The 13,246-nt window shown below is 35.8% G+C and overlaps 2 protein-coding genes and 1 non-coding gene across 3 annotated transcripts; 1 reads left to right on the plus strand and 2 right to left on the minus strand.

The window, feature by feature from the left end:
- Window positions 1-79: 79 nt before the first annotated feature.
- LOC122135823 (paired mesoderm homeobox protein 2B-like) lies at window positions 80-3,038 on the minus strand. The gene is made up of 3 exons (XM_042716101.1): window positions 2,665-3,038; window positions 1,584-1,771; window positions 80-754 (listed from the first exon to the last, which is right to left on the minus strand). Exons 1-3 carry the CDS (start codon window positions 2,855-2,857, stop codon window positions 455-457), a joined length of 681 nt encoding a protein of 226 aa, XP_042572035.1. The 5' UTR covers window positions 2,858-3,038; the 3' UTR covers window positions 80-454.
- Window positions 3,039-7,983: 4,945 nt separating this feature from the next.
- On the plus strand, window positions 7,984-12,911 carry LOC122135825 (exosome complex component RRP45-like). Its single transcript, XM_042716102.1, has 12 exons — window positions 7,984-8,162; window positions 8,287-8,381; window positions 8,549-8,668; window positions 8,854-8,956; window positions 9,572-9,709; window positions 9,792-9,874; window positions 10,703-10,835; window positions 10,993-11,081; window positions 11,745-11,891; window positions 12,076-12,194; window positions 12,604-12,667; window positions 12,777-12,911. The coding sequence occupies exons 1-12, from the start codon at window positions 8,097-8,099 to the stop codon at window positions 12,805-12,807; spliced, it is 1,188 nt and encodes a 395-aa protein (XP_042572036.1). The 5' UTR covers window positions 7,984-8,096; the 3' UTR covers window positions 12,808-12,911.
- A 153-nt stretch (window positions 12,912-13,064) lies between these two features.
- Window positions 13,065-13,138, minus strand: trnai-aau. Its single transcript has one exon. It is a non-coding gene; the product is annotated as a tRNA-Ile (tRNA).
- Window positions 13,139-13,246: the final 108 nt, after the last annotated feature.

Below are 13,246 nucleotides of genomic sequence, written 5' to 3' on the forward strand. Positions count from 1 at the left end.
TAAGTAGGAGCTCGAATGAAGTGGTATAGAATTTTTTTTGCCCACGTAATTTCAAGAAAGAATGTTGCTCTGTGTGCATTTCATGTTAGTTGTAAATCTAAATATTTGTTATTATAAATAACTGGAGCAAACATCTCATCCAGAACAAAAAGCAATAAAAGATTACATATGTTGACTGATTATATGACACATTTTCTATCCACTTTCTCTATTTGCATTTTAATAAAATCATTAAAAAGATGTGAAGTATCTCTCCCATGCTTGCAAAATGTGAACAAAAATTGCCTAAGCATTATAGGTTTAAATTGTCAATAAATAGACCAATGCATTATTAATTTCCTATTTGCATGAGATCCTTACAGATAAATAACATAAATGAGGTAATCAAATAGCGCTATAGAGATCTAGACAGTGGGTTCTGATGTTTGAACTGGCACATCATGTCTTTCACCGCTCAACACATGCAGGCAGTCGTTGCACAGTGAGTTTGGTGACCTCTTGACCTCTGTGTTTCAAGAGAAGAGACCCCTAACAAGGGCAGCTGGTCTGGAGCCTGATCCTCTCGGAGACTGCTGGTGTCCTGTTTGTGGTCTGGGTTTAGGGTAAGAGTGGGTTGTGTGCTGTCTGGGTCAGGGACTGTCATCATTTTGGAGCTGTCATTGGAAGATGAACTGTTCATTTTGGAAGATGACTCGGTCCATGTAGCTGCACGCTCCTGTTTGCGAAATTTAGCGCGTCTGTTCTGGAACCAGACCTAAATAAAATAAAATAAACCCATTTAATGAATAAATACAAAATTCAAAATGTACCTGACCTAATTAAATCCAGTCAACAGATACATTATTTTGCCAAAAGTATTGGGACACCCCAATACACACCCAACAGGTTTGACTACTTTAGTCACTTCTATGAGTACGATATTTAATGTTTAAATACATGAATTATGTTGCCATCTTTGTTGCAACAGTTTTGGAAGTGTCTAAAATGGCTGAACCCATATGTAGGAGTCATTGGTGTTTGGTGATGAGTTTTTGTCTCAAGGTCTGTATTAAATGGGATTAGGACTGGGATTAGGAGTGGTTTTCTGTAGATCTGTCAAATCAATCATTTCTTTTTGAACCTTGCCTTATAAACAGAGGCATTGTCATGAATAGAAAAGGGTCCTGTCCAAACTGTGGCTTTAAAACTAGAAGCACACAATTCCCTAGAATATCATTATATGCTAAAACATTTAACATTGTACTCATGGAGATGACTAAAGAAGTCAAACCTGTTCATTAGAAAGGGGGCGTCCCAATACTATTGGCAATATATAAACAATATAACATTTATATAACATAACCTTTTCGGGAAAGGTGCAGGATTTGTTACATTTAAGTAGCCTAGTGTAGTTTGTGTTTTGAGGGCAATCAGCTAGAACAGATTAATGTCCGATTCACATTAACGGATATTATATATTTATGAAAACATTTTAAATAAGAATAGGCAAAATAGTCTGTAAGGGGACCTTGATGTATTTTGGAACCCAAAAAGAGCATCCAGTACACAGTCGAAGAAAGAAGAATGATCAGAGGCTCAGACACCTGAACTCGAGCTTCAGTAAGATGGATCTCCTGCGCGAGCTCCTCTCGGGTGTAGATGTCTGGATAATGAGTCTGTGAGAACACGCGCTCGAGCGCTTTCAGCTGCGCGCTCGTGAAGATGGTGCGGACGCGCCTTTGTTTGCGTCTCTCCTGGACGCCTCGTTCGTAAGGCAGAAGATTATGATGAACTGGAAATTGAATTAAATTCTAATTAAACACAAATGTATATGTTTTATATTGCAGCAACTGTTTACGCCCTTCTAAAGTTTGGGGTCAGTAAGATTTTTTAAAAGGCTCTTATTTTATAGATACAGTAAAAACAGCAATATTGTAAAATATTAATACAATTTATACTAAAATAACCGTTTTCTATTTTAATAGATTTTAAAATGCAATTCATGTGACAGCAAAGCTGAATTTTAAACAGCCATTACGCCAGTCTTCAGTGCCAGATGATCTTTCAGAAATCAGTCGCCAATTTTGAATATTGTGCATTTATTACACACTTTTCAAAATGAGCGATAAGACAACCAACAAGAAGCTAAAATGCTTTTTTAACAAATGTATGTTTTAAAACAATATAATAGGCTACATTGTTTTAAATGCACTTAAATTGCATTTGACCCACCCACATGCTTCTGTAATAACAATATTTTAATAATTATTAATACGCTATATAAGGAGCCTTTTTAATAATTAATTTTAATATGCTGTTTTGGTGCTCAAGAAACATGAAACATAATTTTTTCGTGAAATCTTGATTAAGCTACTTTCTGCATGATACGTTGATGAATGGAAAGTTCAAAAGAACAGTATTTATTTACAATTTTAAAAATTGTAACAATTGTAAAATCTTAACAAGAATGCATTCAATTGATCAAAAGTGATTTTTGATCAATTAAATTTATCCTTGCTGAACAAAATTTTACTATTAATATCTTTTAATAATAAATCAATTACAATTTTATTTTAAAATATTTTTCCCTGTCAATTTATATGTTTATGTCTTAGTCAATGCAAATAATAACATCCTTAATAAATTTGATATACTAATAAAAATGGGATTAAAGCATAAACTAACCTGTTATGTAGTGTGAGGGTTGGTGAGAGCCAGGCGCAAGGAAATGGCAACTGGTTGTGTTTCCCAGATTGCACCTGTTATATTGAAAACTGAAGGGCTGACTGCAGGAGCTGAACTCCGTGGAGCGGCTCGAAGCTCGGCCAGTGTCCATCCCAGACTCGTACGCAGCAGACGGCAGGTAGCTGTACTCCATCACTATTGCAACTTTCGCAAAGTCTCTCTGATGTCCTCAGAACTGTTCTCATGTGAGTGCTCTGTGGCTTTTATTAGCCCTGGAGTTTAGTTGATTAAGTCGGTCACTGACACGTGGCGGTGGGTCTCATTGTATTATGCTTTTGACATGTCTCTCCATCATCTCTGCCTCCACCTGCATCATATCAGCCAGCAGCCTATAAATGCATTACCATAGCATGCTACAGATAAATCTATTTATTTAAATTTTTGTATTTTTTATTTTGCACTATTGCATACAAAATTTGTTTGAGCACAAATTATTATTATTATTATTTTAACTATTACCGTTATCTGAAATATGTTTGTGATTTTTGACATTGAAATATTAAAAAGGACATTTATTTCTCAACAATTTCTAAAGTTTTTTGTATAGGCGATATTTGATGTAGCATTGTAGCCTAACTATAGCCTACAGTTTATATACACATTATACATAACTTAGTGTAAGATGAAAAGATTTTCAGAAAATAATTAAATTATGCATTAGTATATTAATATAGCCTACTCACGATGACAATTTAAAAACTGGCTAATTAGCGATTTTTTTTTTTAATTAGAGCCACGTTTATTATTATCTAATTAATAGAATAGAATACAATAACATTTGATAAAAAAAAAAAATCTGATAAACCAGGAATTATCTATGCTTGCTTTTAAAAGTTCTCGTTTCTTCTTAATTCACATTTTCGTGGTTCTAGACCTGCTTTAGATTTGGTTTCTGTGCCGCCATAGATGTCTGAAGCTTTAATTGTTTTGACTATATTCACAATTATTTGTTCTTACTTACTTTGAACCTTGCATGCCATTTGACATGAGCTAGGTCAAACCGTTATTGTGTCTAATAAGAAGTGTATATGTAGGTGGAAAAGAGAGACAGGAGATGATAGAGTGGGTTTTGATGCAAATATCCACGAGCCTTTGTGCTCAACAAGCGAGTATCACATTGAGCTGCTCAAAGGATTGGCGAGTGCGCAACCCATCCATCATAACGTTATGAGAGCAACAGGCCTACACAAGAGCACCAGCTGAACAATAAAACATACAGCGCTACTATGATTAGTCAGGTTTGGCTGATAGCATTAGCCCACCAGCGCTTTTAAAAGGGACATCTGCGTACATGTGAATTTGCCACGGGCGCATTACAGCTTAACAATAGCTTTCCAATAATATCAAATAATAAATCACATTATTTTGTTACAGATTGCATGAGATTATGATCCATCAAAATATGAATTGTTGCACTGAAAAGGGGACTGGTCCATAAACCAGTCTGATTGTTTAATAAACGCTTAATTTGCTTAATAAATCACTTTTCACACACTGACCCAGCGCTGGGTTGCCAGTATGACTTAGATAAAAAAAACTAAACGTGGATGGGTTAAATTATCCAACATCCGGGTTTTAAAATAAATCTAGGCTATGTTTGAAAACTACTGCTGGATTAAAATGCAAGCCACGCCTTACTTTGTGTAAAAAATGAACACAAGTGTAACGATGTTTACTTTTCTTCTTTCTGTTATGTCAAAATTATGACTTGTATGATATGTTTTTAATTGTTGGGTAAGTCAAGGTCAAGACCACTGCCAGGCCAGGTAAATATTTCTATCTATCTATCTATCTATCTATACGATGTTTACTTTTCTTCTATCTATCTATCTATCTATCTATCTGTCTAACGAACAGCTCATTTCAGCTCTAAATGTAAAATTCTCTTGATAGGCCTAGCTGTTATTGTTTGGATGGAAAAGCGTCCTCTGTTTCAGTGTCTGATCTGTGTTGTTGAGCATTACCTGGCAGTGGTTCATCCAGTAACCTTTCAGAACTGGAAAAAAATAAAAATAAAAATTTTGATTAAGCAAGTTTTTCACCAGGACATAATAAGAAATTGTAAATATACAAGTCAACAAAATTATGTCTGAAAACCGACAGGGCATTGTGCTTTCTTTTTGACCTGGTGCTGATCTGGAACTTTCTTATAGGCTATATGGCTTTATTGCAGAATAATTTTCCTGTAATATAATATTATAAATAATATAATTTAATATAATAATATTATTAGTCAGAAAGTGCAATTCTTTATTTATATATTATTTTACACCTTGAACAAGAGAAAGTAACTTACTAGCAACTACATCTTTAAAAAAAAAAAAAATTTAAATTTATATAAAAAAAATCTATATCCACATAATTTTCTATTCGGAATTATAGATTTATATATGATGTATTTCATGTTCATTCATATTTTCTTTTTTGTTGGAACATGAAATTTCAAACAACTGGACCTGTTTTATCACTCTCTCAGTGCATATGCAAATACTGTGCGCCACTGTTATACATCATAACAGTGTGCAGGTTCTACGCTAGAGTGTGTGCAGTCCAGTATTGTTTAATATCATGATAAATGATGTGTTCAAAAATGTCAAAATAGATATAGGAAGATCTCTCTATGCTTACAATGGAGCGATATGGAAAAGGGGTCGTAATGTAGGCCTATCTCATGTAACAAGAATTATACAATCAGCAGTTTATGAAGTGGAAAAATTGGGCTAACAAATGGAGTTTTCGACTATCGGTGACTAAAACTCAACTAGTCTGTTTTGCGAAGAAGAATCACATCCCTGAAATAAAAATGAAGTTATATACACTCACCTAAAGGATTATTAGGAACACCATACTAATACTGTGTTTGACCCCCTTTCGCCTTCAGAACTGCCTTAATTCTATGTGGCATTGATTCAACAAGGTGCTGAAAGCATTCTTTAGAAATGTTGGCCCATATTGATAGGATAGCATCTTGCAGTTGATGGAGATTTGTGGGATGCACATCCAGGGCACGAAGCTCCCATTCCACCACATCCCAAAGATGCTCTATTGGGTTGAGATCTGGTGACTGTGGGGGCCATTTTAGTACAGTGAACTCATTGTCATATTCAAGAAACCAATTTGAAATGATTCGAGCTTTGTGGCATGGTGCATTATCCTGCTGGAAGTAGCCATCAGAGGATGGGTACATGGTGGTCATAAAGGGATGGACATGGTCAGAAACAATGCTCAGGTAGGCCGTGGCATTTAAACGATGCCCAATTGGCACTAAGGGGCCTAAAGTGTGCCAAGAAAACATCCCCCACACCATTACACCACCACCACTGGCAGTATGGGTAGTGGTGTGAGGGAATGATGGATCCATGTTCTCATTCTGTTTACGCCAAATTCTGACTCTACCATCTGAATGTCTCAACAGAAATCGAGACATTTTTCCAGTCTTCAACAGTCCAATTTTGGTGAGCTCGTGCAAATTGTAGCCTCTTTTTCCTATTTGTAGTGGAGATGAGTGATACCCGGTGGGGTCTTCTGCTGTTGTAGCCCATCCGCCTCAAGGTTGTGCGTGTTGTGGCTTCACAATTGCTTTGCTGCATACCTCAGTTGTAACGAGTGGTTATTTCAGTCAAAGTTGCTCTTCTTTCAGCTTGAATCAGTCGGCCCATTCTCCTCTGACCTCTAGCATCAACAAGGCATTTTCACCCACAGGACTGCCGCACACTGGATGTTTTTCCCTTTTCACACCATTCTTTGTAAACCCTAGTTGTGCGTGAAAATCCCAGTAACTGAGCAGATTGTGAAATACTCAGACCGGCCTTTCTTTCCCATTCTAACATTCAGTTTGGAGTTCAGGAGATTGTCTTGACCAGGACCACACTCCTAAATGCATTGAAACAACTGCCATGTGATTGGTTGATTAGATAATTGCATTAATGAGAAATTGAACAGGTGTTCCTAATAATCCTTAGGTGAGTGTAAACAAGTACTTGAACAAGTTAAAGATATCTAGGAATAAGGATGGATTCCAGTTTGACCTTTAAGATACATATTCAGAAGTTGGTAGATAAGTGCAAAAAAAATTAGTAATATACTTTGATGTCTAACAGGAATGGGATGGGGAGCTAGTATGAGATCTTTACTAAGAATATATAGTGCACTGATTAGGTCAGCAATTTATTACGGACGCATAATTTATGGATCTGCTTCTTAATCCTTGATTAAAAAAGTAGAAACTGTTCAGGCACAATCTTTAAGAATATGTAGTGGAGCTTTCAGATCTTCTCCAATATCAGCCACACAAGTCTATACACAAGTGCCTATCACAAGTGCCTATAAGTTTACGAAAATTGAAATTAACTGTGAATTATTGGATAAATGTAAAAGGGCATTCCGAATTACATCCAGTAAAGGACATATTGAAGCATTGCTGGTAAAAATAAACTCAAAAGTTTTGGTTGGACAGCAACTAGAGATGCTACGATTTTGGGTGTTACAGAAATCAAAGTTAGTCCCTCTGTTGTAATACCGAATATTCCTCCTTGGTTGCTTCCTATGCCTCAAGTAGATTTTCATCTCCAATATATGATTAAGAATGAGAAAGCGATATCTAAGGAGGTTGGTGTTCAACAATATCTAGATCAAAATTACTCTTCAATGGTGCATATCTTCTCAGATGGTTCTAAAGAGCCTACATCAGGAAAGTCAGCTGTAGCTGTATATATCCAAAGATTACAAGTCAACATTCAGAAAGTGATAACTAATTATGTATCAGTCTTTACAACAGAGCTAATAGCAATTTTATTAGCAGTTCAATGGGTGGAGGAAGTTAAGCCTACTAGTGTAGTCATTTGAACAGATTCCTTGTCAGCTTTAAATAGTTTAATAAGTGAACAATCAACATCAAGAAATTTAATCTATGAAGTACTTATAAATCTGTGTAGGATTCAGGAAATGGGTATAGTCCTGAGGTTCATGTGGGTACCTACCTGCACATGTAGGAGTACTAGGAAATGAAATTGAACAAACAAGCATTGAAATATATGAATGTTGAGGTACAAATTCCACTGAGTAAAGTAGAAATAGAAGGAAGAATTAAAGAACACATGAATAAAAAGTGGCAGGAAATGTGGGACAAGAATTTAAAGGCCAGACACCTATACAATATTCAAATATTATAATTTTTTGTTTTTTGTTTACTTTTTTGGTTAATGCTTCAGTCTAGTTTGTGGTTGTTGTAGGTAATATGTTGCATAAGTTGGCTTGTCAACCGCCAATAAATCATACAAGAAGAAGACAAAGGTTCTGCGCTGAATGAAGCGCGTGAGAGGATGAAGCAGTGATAGATCCAGCTGTTTATTTGATATTATCCGGCTGTCAAAATGAGGGATACTCCGCTGTCAAACTGCGAGAGGCGTTTTCTTCTTAAAGCTGTAGAAGAGAAAAAAGTAAGTTACACCTTGTAAATATAATTTCGATGTGATGTCGTTAGTAGTAAAAGGTTTTGATTATTGCCATTCTACGATCCACATCTCTATTTTACCAGCTAAACCATATTTCTGTACTCTGTAGCGCTTAGATGGGAGACAAACATATGATTACCGGAATATTAAAATCACGTTTGGAACTGATTATGGCTGCTGCATCGTGGAACTTGGATATCAGTTGTTGCTTTAACATTTACAGTGTTTACAAACGACGTGCTTCCCTACATTACCGATTTAAAGTCACACTCACAACAAATAATCGCTTGCTTGATAAGTGAAGATAATACATTTTGCCAGGGGTACTTCCTCAGAAAAACCACTTTGAACACGTGTTTTTTTTCTTTCAGGGTGTTGTGTCAGGTGTCTTGTGAGTTGGTCCCTCCAAAAGATTCACGTCCCACAGAAGGCATCATGTTTTTTAATTTGGAATTGTCTTCCATGGCATCACCAGCATTTGAGCCAAACAGGTTCACACTTATTTACACACAGTCTTGCAAAAGTATTCTCTTTCTCTCTGTCTCTGTTTTTTATATATAATATATATAATATATATAATATATATATATATATATATATATATATATATATATTATATATATATATCCTGATGCCTGTGAGTTTCTCAGTGTGTTTCTCTGTGTGTGTTTTGTAGGCAGTCAGAGTTGTTGGTGATGTTAAACAGACAGCTTGAGAGGTGTCTGAGGAATTCTAAATGCATAGACACAGAGTCTCTCTGTGTAGTTTCAGGAGAAAAGGTAATATGGATACCTGTACGTTAACATATATAAAACGCTACCATTGGAAAGTTTGGACCAGCACATTTTTTTAATGGCATTGATACTTTTATTAAAGCGAGGATGCATTAAACTGATCAAAAGTACACTGACAGTAAAGACTTTTAGATTGTTACAGCAAAATCCATTTCATATAAAAACAGAACTTTCTATTCAATAAAGAATCCTGAAAATAATTGTTTTAAATATTATTTCAAAACATTATAATGGGTTTCAACAAATATACAACAGACAACAACAACATATATTTAAGCAGCACAACTGTTTTCAACATTCATAATAATAAGTGTTTCTTGAGCACCAAATCAGCATATTAGAATGATTTCTAAAGGATCATGCGACACCGAAGTCTAGAGTAATGTAAAATTCAGCTTTTAACAGGAATAAAATACATCTTAAATATATATATTAACATACAAAGGTTATTTTAAATTGTAATAATATTTCATTTTATACATATTACTGTTTTCATCAAATAAATGCAGCCTTAGTGAGCATTATAAACCCATAGCAGATCATTTGTCCCATGTCCCACATGCAGTGGCCCTTCACTCGCTGTACCTCTATTATTGATAGGTTTGGCAAATCCGAGTTGATGTCCATGTGTTAAATCATGATGGAAACTTGATGGATGCAGCAAGCATTGCTGCCATATCTGCACTCTCACATTTTAGGCGGCCGGATGTTGCTATTCAGGGACGAGACATCACTGTGGTGAGCCTTAAAATCGCAGTCTGTGTTTGGCAGGTGGTTTTTATTCTGTATTAGTTATTTACACTATAATTTATTTTAACAGTTCAGTCCAGAGGAGAGAGATCCTATTCCACTGAGCATATATCACATGCCTATATGTGTCAGCTTTGCTTTTTTCCTGCAGGGGTAAGAAACATCACATGCACAAAATCTCTTACAACAAGTTTTACTGGTTTCATTCTGGAGCCAATTAGTTAGTTTTGCTTGTTTATAACCGACAAAATGATGAACATTGACACTGATTGAAATAGATAGAATCAACATTGAACTGACTTGAGCTGAATAACGACACTGTCTTCAGTTGAGCTGCATACTGCTGAAGTTAACTTGTATTATTGAACTGAACTGAATCAACACTGAACTGACTAAGGCTGAATAAATATACTATTGTCTTTTTAGTGCTGCTTTACAGCAGAATTTGCATTTGCCTTATATTTGATTAAGTTTGCATCTTTGATTTCGTTACTTCCCTATTTAATACTGGGAAGCTGCTTTGAAACATTTTCTGTTGTATAAAGTGCTATATAAAAAAGGTGACTTGACTTAGCAAACACTATGTATTGACTTGCATTTTGAGCTTGTCTTTTTGTTCTATTCATGAGAAAGTGAAAGTAACGTGACATACAGCCAAGTATGGTGACCCATACTCAGAATTTGTGCTCTGCATTTAACCCATCCAAAGTGCACACACACACAGTGAACACACACCCGGAGCAGTGGGCAGCCATTTATGCTGCGGCGCCCGGGGAGCAGTTAGGGGTTTGTGCCTTGCCTCAGTCAAGGGCACCTCAGTTGTGGTATTGCCGGCCTGAGACTCGAACCCACAACCTTAGGGTTAGGAGTCAAACTCTCTGACCATCAGGCCACGACTTCCCTATGTTGTTTACAATAGTTGCTAAGTTTTCAGTTGACATAAGAAAAAAAAAATTCTACATTCTTTGTTATTCCTTCCTAATCTTATTTGCTTGTGGACCCTTGTGAACGAGAAGAGCGAGTGAAGGATGGATTATTGGTGATAGCAATGAACAAACATAGAGAGATCTGCTCCATTCAGTCTAGTGGAGGAATCATGCTTCTGAAAGACCAGGTATTGTTGTATATTTTTAATCTAATTTTACTCATTTTCAGTTTATTTGATTGATTTATCACATAACTCTAGGATGGGCTTTTAAACTTGACACTTTTGCACTGTGCAGCATTTTTATACAGTGTAGTACAGTCACAATCATTTTGTTTTCACGCAGGTTTTAAGATGCAGCAAAATAGCAAGCGTGAAAGTTTCTGAAATTACAGAGCTCATCAACAAAGCCTTAGAGAATGACAGAAAAATCAGGTATGTTTGTAGTTTAAAATGATTTTAAATTTAAATTGGACCTTAAAGGGTTATTTCACTCAAAATTCTGTCATTAATTACTCACCCTCATGTCGTTCTAAACCCGTAAGACCTTTCATCTTCAGAACACAAATTAAGATATTTTTTTCTGAGAGCTCTCTGACCCTCCATAGAGAGCAATGTAAGTAACATGATCAAGGTCCAGAACCGTAGCAAGGAGATCAGTAAAATAATCCATGTGACATCAGGGGTTCAACCATAATTTTATGAAGCTACGAGAATACTTTTTGTACGCAAAAAAATTTTTTTTTACGACTTTATTCAAGAATTCGTTCACTGGATACTTGCCAAAATGACGCTAGGGTGACGCGGAGGAGACGAATTGTTGAATAAAGTCATTATTTTTGTTTTCTTTGCTCTCTATGGAGGGTCAGAAAGCTCTCAGAATTCATCAAAAATATCTTAACTTGTGTTCCGAAGATGAATGACGGTCTTATGGGTTTGGAACTACATGAGGGTGAGTAATTAATGACAGAATTTTCATTTTTGAGTGAACTATCCCTTTAAATTTAAAAGCTTTTTAATTACATTTCTAGTATATATTTATATGAAATTAATTTACTGTTTTATGAAAAAAAAATTTTTTTATCCACTTCTTTTTAGAAAGGAGGGTGGAAAGTTTGGCTTTGCTGAGTCCATGCCCAAAGAGCGAATCACAGCCCTTAAGAGAGACGAAGCCCCAGTGGAGATGACAGATGTCCAAGAGACTGCCAGTGAGATTGTGAACAGAACAGAAACTCCCACAGAAGCGTATCTTGTGGCCCATACAGAATATTTTAAGATAGTTTTAGAAGAACTCACGTTAATGGAGGATGTTTTAATATCTTGTTTAGAGAGACGAGTGATGTCTCCTAGGAGATGCATGAAATGTAAAGGCAATATTGTCTTATTGTATTGCTGTTACCCAAACATTACTCCTTGACCCCAGAGCCAGTGTTTCCTCTCCTGTTCTTGTTGCAATGGGAACTGCACAGGTAGGTGAGGGCATCGTGAACTCATGGGGACTCGATGAGGACGAAGAGGATGAACCTCAGACAGAGGACACAAAAACAGGTAGTGTGTGAGACTTGTGTGTTTTTGTGCTACAGAGTAATTGTAAACACACTTTATATATCTGTTCTGAAAAGAAAAAGAGGCTGTGTGTGGTCCAGATATTTTGTATGTTGCAGGGACTAAATGTCACCACAAGAATAGTAAAGCTGAAATTTTTATGTCGTGGCTAACAAATTTTGTCCCTATGCAGAAAAAAACTTTGTAAACATTATTAAATTGTGTGTTTGTGTGTGTTGTTGTTTTATTTATTTATTTATTTATTTTTTCAAAGTTTAGGGTAGGGGGATAGAATATAAGTATAAAGTTTGTATAGAATAAAAACATGTCTAATTAGAGTCCTCATGAAACACAAAAATCCAATCTGTGTGTGTGTGTGTGTGTGTGTGTGCGTGTGCGTGTGTGTACATAGATGAGGTGATGGTAATCTCTGACAGTGAAGAGGAGGAGGTTGTCATTCTTAATGAAGAAGCCCAGTGAGTAAAGTCATTAAATCTGTCCTCTTATCTCAAAGTAAAACTACAAAATACCAACATATTGCAACTTATACAGTGTTATACAACCAAATATAACCTTTTTTTAAAGGAAATCAACAAAGCCTTCTAAACGAAAATGAACTTCAGCACTGCAGAGGACAGAGATGATCATATATCAGACTCCCGTACCACTGGACACTATTTGTTCCTTTTGTATTATAAAATAAAACATAAAAATATGAAATTATTTGTTTTTCAGTTACTAAAGAAAAGTTGTAGTGTAATTAACGCATTGGTCATGTTGTTTAAAAGAATAATACGTCTAGACATAATATTTGTAAGACCTTTCACATGTTAAATCATAACGGTACTGCTTACAAATTCATAAATAATCGTGTGGCCAGTACGGGGATCGAACCCGCGACCTTGGCGTTATTAGCACCACGCTCTAACCAACTGAGCTAACCGGCCATCTGGGGAGCATCTTGGGTAAATAGGCTGACAAACTTAAATTAATATTTGTTAAATAAATATGCCAGAAATTTGGAACATTTTTCTTGAAAATATACTATCCCAACC

This window comes from Cyprinus carpio, chromosome B1 (assembly GCF_018340385.1).
Source record: "Cyprinus carpio isolate SPL01 chromosome B1, ASM1834038v1, whole genome shotgun sequence".
NCBI lineage: Eukaryota > Metazoa > Chordata > Actinopteri > Cypriniformes > Cyprinidae > Cyprinus > Cyprinus carpio.

What these genes read in the sequence shown, in the direction of transcription:
- LOC122135823 (XM_042716101.1), bottom strand. Translation starts at nt 2,857, where the DNA reads ATGGAGTACAGCTACCTGCCGTCTGCTGCGTACGAGTCTGGGATGGAC. An exon ending in ACCCTCACACTACATAACAG is followed by an intron (nt 1,772 to 2,664) that starts GTTAGTTTATGC and finishes TTCAATTTCCAG; the next exon opens with TTCATCATAATCTTCTGCCT. An exon ending in TTACTGAAGCTCGAGTTCAG is followed by an intron (nt 755 to 1,583) that starts GTGTCTGAGCCT and finishes TATTTTATTTAG; the next exon opens with GTCTGGTTCCAGAACAGACG.
- LOC122135825 (XM_042716102.1), top strand. Translation starts at nt 8,097, where the DNA reads ATGAGGGATACTCCGCTGTCAAACTGCGAGAGGCGTTTTCTTCTTAAA. An exon ending in GTGGAACTTGGATATCAGTT is followed by an intron (nt 8,382 to 8,548) that starts GTTGCTTTAACA and finishes TTTTTCTTTCAG; the next exon opens with GGTGTTGTGTCAGGTGTCTT. An exon ending in TTTGCTTTTTTCCTGCAGGG is followed by an intron (nt 9,875 to 10,702) that starts GTAAGAAACATC and finishes TATTCCTTCCTA; the next exon opens with ATCTTATTTGCTTGTGGACC.